This window comes from Pocillopora damicornis, chromosome 6 (assembly GCF_964200805.1).
Source record: "Pocillopora damicornis chromosome 6, jaPocDami1.2, whole genome shotgun sequence".
In the NCBI taxonomy this organism is placed as follows: Eukaryota; Metazoa; Cnidaria; class Anthozoa; order Scleractinia; family Pocilloporidae; genus Pocillopora; species Pocillopora damicornis.
The window spans coordinates 16111527-16119857 of NC_142675.1; the positions used below are offsets into that span (position 1 = coordinate 16111527).

Below are 8331 nucleotides of genomic sequence, written 5' to 3' on the forward strand. Positions count from 1 at the left end.
CTTGGGGAGTGCGCTTTTTGATGGGTAATGAGACCGCATGTGAGCGGAAATGACTTATAATCGCTAGCTGGTTGTCGAACCCATCTCGATTTGGTGTAACTTTTATCGATCACTCGTGATCTTCGCCCCCGTGTCAAATATATTAAATTAGACTCAAGAGTTTAGATCTTCTGCATACAATGCCCTCATCTATACTCAACTCCAACAGCTGTTTAAACACTCGCGTCCTAGGTATAATTGAGATCTTCGTAATGATAAGTCCCTGTATATATGCGCATGCCTACTGCCAGCTACCTTAATACCTCAAATCTTTTAGTAAATTTCAAAGCTTTGTAGATGTCATCTTCAGCACATTGAATATTGTTTGTTTGCTTTTTTTCAGATCAAATATTCCCGTGCGACAGCAATCCATGCCAAAACGGCGCCACTTGTAAAAATGATCCTAAAGACGTTTCCAAATACAACTGTCAGTGTGCAAACTGGTTTACTGGGATAAACTGTCAAGGTAATTGTAACGTTAAGTCCGCTTATTTTACTTAAAATTTAGAATACATGGGTCATTCCTAAACTAATGTTTAAGGTACCCAACCAATATTAAAGGCCCCGTTAGCTCCAAGGGTGAATAACACTTTGCACTAGATAAATCTCTTGGCGGATAGTACGGTACATTATTCTGCTGGGACACTTATCCGCGTGATCCATAGCAAGTTATGCCTTGGATGGCGCAATCCGTCCTTTGAACAACTGGCCCGCTATAATAGATTTCAATGTTCAGAAAAATCAATACAGGAATACAGGCTCCGTTAGCTCGAAGGGTGGATAACGCTATGTACTAGACAAATCTCTCGGCGGATAGTGCAGTAAATGTTTCTGTTGGGACACTTGTCCGCTAGATCGACAGCAATTTATTCCTTGAACAACTTTCCTCTTATAATAGATTTTAAAGGTCAGAATACAGGAAGTCTAATACAAATATTGGTTTTCCCTTTCAATAGCATCATTTTTATTATGTAAGACCCTCGTCACTTTGCAATGTAACATTGCAATTTTCATACAGGGAACGATTCCAGCGGTTAGGTCTAAAATAATGCCTAATCCGGCAGAATTTTTTCTTTAACTTGGAATTCTGGCAGATGTTATGAAACAAATTTTCCTCAAATATCTTTCAAGTGCAATTCCGTATATGAATCTCTAAATTGTAAACCATTCGGAATGTTACGATTTCTTATATCAGTTCCATCTTTATGGCGATGATTTTTTTCAGTTGCGCAGACCATTTGTGATACTGATAAACCATGCCTTAATGGATTGAACTGTTCAAGTAACACAAGTAACCCTGCTCAATACAACTGTGATTGCGGAGACTGGTTCAAAGGCAAGAATTGCGAAGGTATTCGTCTCCTATATAATGACCTACAATCCTGTTACAGTTTAGCCGCTGTGTGAAAACCTCCTTTTGAAATATGAAACTGTTCGAAGTTAAACTGCTTAAATAAAAGAATTGAAATTATCATAAGTGTTATAAATAGTTCTCAATGAATATGTCGCCTGCCACGAAAGGCTCATAGCTTTATATTTATTCCATTGTCACAGTTCGTCTATTCCCGTGTGACAACAAACCCTGTTTGAACGGAGCCACCTGTGCCAATGACGATGAAGATGTATCATTGTATCACTGTCACTGTACTGACGGCCACAGCGGGAAAAACTGTCAAGGTAGGAAAAAAAATTCCCACCGACCAATGCTTTTTGTATAGTCAGCGCACATGTGCTGATTATGGTGGTTCTAGGTTGGCTAATCGACAAGGATATGTCATCTCTTCCTAGTTCCTATTTACAGCAAAATTGCCTGCTTTAACACCGGTTCCAGTTCCCTCCCTGACATACTCGGTGACTTTAAGTCCCAAGTCGCAGAAAATAAGCATCAAGGGGTTATCAGCGCATGTGCTGAGTTAGCGTTTGATGAAGGCTACAAGTTCTTCGCACTGGGATATAATGGCATATGTAGATCGGGTCCGAACGCCCGGGATGAGTACCACAAAGATAGCGCCACCAGTGATAACAATTGTCCGAATGGCATCGGTGTCAATAAACGTATTGCAGTCTACACCTTCGGTGAGTTATTTCTTTCAAGATTGACTTTTGATCGGTTTATTGCCACCTAGTAAGCTCCATTCATGGGTCGCCGAGTTGCAACGCAGAAAATCTTCATGATAAAAAACAGTGAACTCTTATGTTAACCATCTCAAAAACAGGTAACTGTCAATGAGAATAAAGCTGCATTCTTTAGCCTGTCCAGGTCTGATCGTTGACAGTAGTTAGTTCTGTATCTTGTATACTTTTCCTACTAGATAGTCTTTGATTCCGGCTTGCGTTGCAGAAACCACTCCCAAAACGAATATCTCTTGGATGTTTCAAGGATTAGTTTGATAAAAGTTACCTCGACTGCTCAAAATTGAGCCTAGCAGTTTCCTTATTGACACAATGTATTGAACCCGAAGATCATCAGAGGCGTCCATCTTACACATCTAAAATTGCGCTGACCTTACTGAATAACTGTATCTCAGTGTTAATATTTACTTTTACTTTCAGAACTACTTCCAAAGCAAATTAGTCTGGGATGTTTTAATGAGAAAAAGTCATCTCGACTTCTGAACGTAAAGTTTGGAAGTTTCTCGACCTCGTACGATGCACAGAATCCATACGAGATGGTCATCAGATGCGTGCACCTCGCCCGAGATATGGACTATGAGTATTTTGCAGTGCAGGACTTTGGCGACTGTCACACAGATGTAAAATTAGTTGAAAATTATGAATCCTATGGAGAAGCCTCCCCAGACAAGTGCCAGGGAGGGGTGGGTGCATCCCAAACCAACTACGTATACCGATTGGGACCAGCGTTTACTGGCCCGAACGTGTGCGATACTGTACCATGCAAGAACGGGGGAACCTGCGTGGTGCACTTCAGGGATTCCAGCAGGTACTATTGTAATTGCGGAGAATGGTTTGTTGGTAATAACTGCGGAGGTAAGATATGTGAAGTATTTCAGGCGGGGTAAATAAAAACTGTTAGGTAGACTCTTCCCCCACTTCCTTAGTGACCTCTTTCTCAGGATATCAGAAATATTTGAAATGACATATTTTTTCGATCAAGCCTTTTCCTTCCAAATCTTTAACCTCTGACTTTCGCCATTCCTGCCGAGGTTCATGCTTGTTTTTCAGGTCAGATAACGTCTGTGTCAAGAGGCCAACCCAGCCAATTTTCATCCCGGTTTCCATAGAATTAAGCAAGTAGATAGATGGTATGTTATGGGTTACCCCAACATATCATCAGACTACTCTCACAATTCAGCGGTACCCATTTATACTCGTGGGTGGAGAGAAGCACTCTGAGAAACTCCGTATCATTTTTTTTTTTTTACTATGAAAATGTCACATACATGAGAATTTTCCCTGTTGATAATGTACATGAAAAAATTACGCGCTCCTGCTTGGCTGAAAACGAGTGCATTCTCATGTAACACGAAAGCAAAGTTGTAACACGAGCGCAAATTACAAATAGCACGCACACGCTCTAAACATTTCGTCTGTCTTTACCCTTCATGGTGTTCTTTCATGTACACTATTAAAAAGTAGTAACATGATTTTATGTGCAATTTGGTGTAATAAGCAGTTGTAAATTTTTCTTAGACTGCAGATTGAACTTGCCCTACGGACTCATGCAATTTTACTCTCTTTGAAAAATTTACTCGCTCTATTAACACCAAACTGAGTTCGATTAGTGTTTAGGGGCTTTGCTAAACTTTAGTTTAATTCTTATTGACAGTGCAAATTTATCCGTGCGACAGCAATCCTTGTCAAAATGGCGCCACTTGTGGCAACGATCCCCACAACATTTCCAAATACAAGTGTCAGTGCGCAGACTGGTTCACCGGGGCAAACTGTCAAGGTACCTGTATCACTAAGTCAGCTCATTGTTGACAAAAATTCATTCTTCGCATAGTGTTCTCAGTTTCATGTTGGTTTGGGAAACTATACTTGTCCTGTTATTCTACTCTCTTAATCAAATAACACTTCTGATTTTGTTGCTTTTGAAATTGGGGTTTGTGTCGACAAGTCAAGCCTTTAGGCAATCTACATATTCCTGGTAACAGTGCTACGTTTTTTTCTCCTGTTGTTAGTTTCTCAAACCATTTGTGACACCGGAAAGCCGTGTTTGAATGGCAGAAAATGTTTAAGTGGCACAAAAAGTCCGGAGCAATACAAATGCGACTGTGGAGATTGGTTCAAGGGCAAGAATTGCGAAGGTATAATATGATCACTTGAGATCGTTTTCTGTCGTTTTTGGTTTAATTTCTTTAAGCCAATGACTGTTTGAACAGACAGCTGCGAGGTAAATAAGAAAAAAAAGAAAAACACTTGAAACAAATGAAGAGTAAAAGTAATCGGCACAATTGCAATGATTATGCAAGTATATGCAATATGCGATGGCCTCGTGTTGTAACCGTATATCATCGGAGTCCTTAGGCAAACCACGACGGCAACGGCAACAAAAGCGCGGTAAATTAAATAATTAAATGGGAAAACCAATTAGCTCAGCGCGTGCTTTTTAAAACGTTTTACGTTTTCAGCCATCCTTTGCAAAAAGACAATATGAAATCTCCAAAATTTGCATGGTCTGAGGACTATTTAAGCCTCCAGTGTGAAATTCAATGCTTTTCACGAATGTGATGCTAAAGTTGAAGCGAGGCGCCGTAAACGACGGTAAACACCCAGAGATTCGCATTATTATAACTATAAATATAAATTCAATTTTCGATCGAAGTCTTCCTCGGATTTCCGTTCTGATTGCTTAAGTTCCCCAGAGACCATAAAGACCAGAACCTTTGCAAAATTGAAATTCTCTTCCAGTCTTTCGATGAAAATGGATATATGCAGAGCTTGACGGATTTAAAGTATTCTTCAACCAACCCTTTTTACAACCTTTACTAAAGAGCTAGAGCGTATTTAGACTTTCTATCTGTAACAGCAAAAGCGTCATCTTTTCAACTCGAAATGTTTCCTATTTACGCAGTAGCAGAAGCACTAGTAGTAGTAGTAGTAGTGGTAGTCGTAGGTTGAAACTAAAAATAGATAATAGGTAATTTAAATAACTAATATAAACAAATTAAACGCAAAAAATGACTACAAACGAAGCGAAACGGAAAAATACTAACACTGATAACACCTAATATATAACTGCAAAAATCGAATAACTTGAAGACGTACGCTAAGCGCCACCTAACTCAAACTGATTTTAAAAAGTGATAATGCGTAAAAGAAACTGGCTTTAAATACAAGAGGACTGCGAAATAACGTGTGGTATGAGAAACATGCGAAGAGGTGTAACTGACGAAGAAAAACGTTCACAAACTTAACAAAAAAAACACGAACGAGGAGGTGTGAAAAAATAAATAAACAATTATATACGAATTACGCGAAAAAACAATTAGCAAGGGCTTAGATCTTAGGCTACCTTAAGAATATTGTTTGAAGCGAGGGCTATGACTCAATTGAAGTCGTAACTTAATACCAAAGATGCAGATATAAGTTGCAGCTATTTACTTATTTATACTAATGTTGATGTTTTTAGTTCGACTTTTCCCGTGTGATAACAAACCCTGTGTGAACGGAGCCACCTGTGCTAATGACGACCAAGATGTTTCATTGTATCACTGTAACTGCACTGACGGCTACAGCGGGAAAAACTGTCAAGGTAGGAAAAAATTGCACTTGATGTTTCATTATCGTCACACCTTAGCTGATTACAAGATTGTTTTTTATTTTTCTAGTTCCCTCTTTCAGCAAAATCGCCTGTTTTAACACTGGTTCCAGTTATCTCTCTGACGTACTTGGTGACTTTATGTCTCAAGTTGCAGATAAAAAGCATCAAGTGGTTATCAGCACATGCGCTGAGTTGGCGTTTGATAAAGGCTACCAGTTCTTTGCACTGGGATATAATGGCTTATGTCGATCAGGACCAAACGCCCGGGATGAGTACCACAAAGAGGGCGCCACCAGTGATAACAACTGTGTGAATGGCATTAGTATCAATAAACGTATCGCTGTTTACACTTTTAGTGAGTTCCACGTTGATAACATTTGTTTAACCGTAAGTGACAACATTTGTCAGAATGGCGTTGGTATTGGTAAACTTATTGTTGTCTACACAATTGATGAGACACTTGCATTTGAAACAGAAGTTTGCTTAGTTTTTTATTATCGTTTCCATAAAAGAACTCACGCCTATCTCAAACGGGAGGCGAGAGAGCTTAGAGAGCTAAAACAGCGGCGAAAAAGCGATTTTCTCTCTCCAAAATCCTTTTTTTTTTGACGTAGAGACAACCTTTCGCCATATCTTTCTCCCTGGCGAGGGGTAAATGTTGGCCCCGTGGCGATCCCAGAAATCTTTGCGCAAACACAAGGATTCGATCATTGGCAACTCAGTCATCCAGTAAAGATTGCCTTCCATTAAGAATCTGGGGGTAACGTCAACGCTTTTTCCCTCTTGCTACGTTCTTATCAGCCTTGAAGCTTGCTCGACATCGTCAGAATGATTTAGTTATCATCCTATTCGTTACACATACACGTGCCTTTTTTTTTCTCTTAGAACTGCTCCCAAAACAGATTCCTCTTGGATGCTTTAAAGAGAAAAGATCCTCCTCCTCCCGACTGCTCAGTGTAAAGTTTGGGAGTTTCTCGAGCTCATACGATGAACAGGATCCTTACGCAATGGTCATCAGATGCACGCACCTCGCCCGAGACATGGACTATGAATACTTTGCGGTTCAGAACTTTGGTGACTGTCGCACAGATTCGAAAATAGTCGACAACTATAAAACGTATGGAGTTGCAACTCCAGACAAGTGCCTGGGAGGAGTTGGTGCATTGCTGACCAATTATGTATATCGGCTAAGACCAGCGTTCATAGTTTCAAATGTGTGCGATACTGTACCGTGCAAGAATGGTGGGACATGCGTTGTGCATTTCAATGATCCGGATAAATATCACTGTGAGTGCGGAAGTCTCTTTGCAGGGGACAATTGTGAAAGTAAGTGTTATTTTGAAACGCACGTAAATTAATCTTCTTTATCATATTAATAATACTGGAAACGTCTACAAAGTATATTTTGTTTGTACTGACGACTGGCGAGCTGACACATTGACTCTTGTCGACAGACAGAGTGACTGGGACAATTAAGTAAAAATAATAAGAAACTAGCATTGCTGGTATCGTTGCATTTGCTTGAACTAGTAGTTGGTAGCTAAAAAACTTCCTGCATTCTACTAAAATTAACTTCACTATTTTTCCTTCCTTGCTAGGTGCATTAATAAAGTAAACACATGCCGCTGGTTTGGCGAAGACAGATACCTCTAGCTAGTTTAATTGGATTGGAAATTTACATTCTTAGCCACAACAAATTGAATTGCCTTATATTAATTTTTATCAGAGTGAATTTAAAGAAACCTTTACGTCATGAATCGTTGATCGATCCGTAAAGAAACCCGCGAAGAACACTTGAGGACACTTGAAGAAATATGACCGCAGTTCGAGGGAAATATAGGAGTAAACGAAGAGATGTAGTACATCAATCCGCATAATATAATTATTAGTTTAAATTGTAATGAAAAAAAATTAAACTTGACCCTTGTTATATCATCACAAAATTCAGCTGATTCAAGTTCTTCCGAAACCCTCCATTTTCCTCTGCTTTTAAATTCCCAATTATCATTCTCCATGAAAGATACAGCATTCGAACGCATGTGTGAAAGATCTGGGAAGGGTCGCAAATAGAAAAAGAAAATGGCGGTGTCTCATTTTCTTCTTGTATTCGAGGTCCATAATGAGCCATGATCATTTTTTTCTTGAATTCGCGGTCCATGATCAGTCATTATGTTAAAATTCTTACTTTGAATTTACATAGTTTTACATGCATATTACGTATGGTTCTTTATTTCAAAAGTTTGTCCGATGGTAAAGCATTTCTGCTTACTCGCGATCGTACATTACCTTAAAACTACTTATGTCAGAAAGCAAGCTACAGCCGTAGGTTTGGAGAAAGATATCGTCTATAGTGTGAGACAAAGAAAAATTCCCACGAGGAATCGACCTAATAGTGAGTAAAATAGAGCCACTTTAACTTTGTTTTGTAGTAAAATCAACTTCGATCAAGTGATCATTCGTGTAAAACAACTTTACATTTTCCTTTAATTCGTTCTATTTATCTGTCAGTGTTACTAATTTTGATCTCTCTTAAAAGAGTATTTGGATAAAGAAAGATCTGACTCTTG

General features: G+C 39.1%; 1 protein-coding gene across 1 annotated transcript in view; it reads left to right on the forward strand.

The window, feature by feature from the left end:
* Positions 1–7701, forward strand: part of LOC113668811 (uncharacterized) — a 39371-nt gene extending 31670 nt beyond the window's left edge. Inside the window, exons 42-50 of the mRNA XM_089209350.1 lie at positions 1594–1716; positions 1828–2115; positions 2593–3027; positions 3827–3949; positions 4182–4307; positions 5633–5755; positions 5832–6119; positions 6650–7090; positions 7363–7701. Coding sequence (XP_089065476.1) covers positions 1594–1716; positions 1828–2115; positions 2593–3027; positions 3827–3949; positions 4182–4307; positions 5633–5755; positions 5832–6119; positions 6650–7090; positions 7363–7379 — 1964 coding nt within the window. The 3' untranslated portion in view covers positions 7380–7701. The remainder of the gene's footprint in view (positions 1–1593; positions 1717–1827; positions 2116–2592; positions 3028–3826; positions 3950–4181; positions 4308–5632; positions 5756–5831; positions 6120–6649; positions 7091–7362) is intronic.
* The last annotated feature ends 630 nt before the right edge of the window (positions 7702–8331 follow it).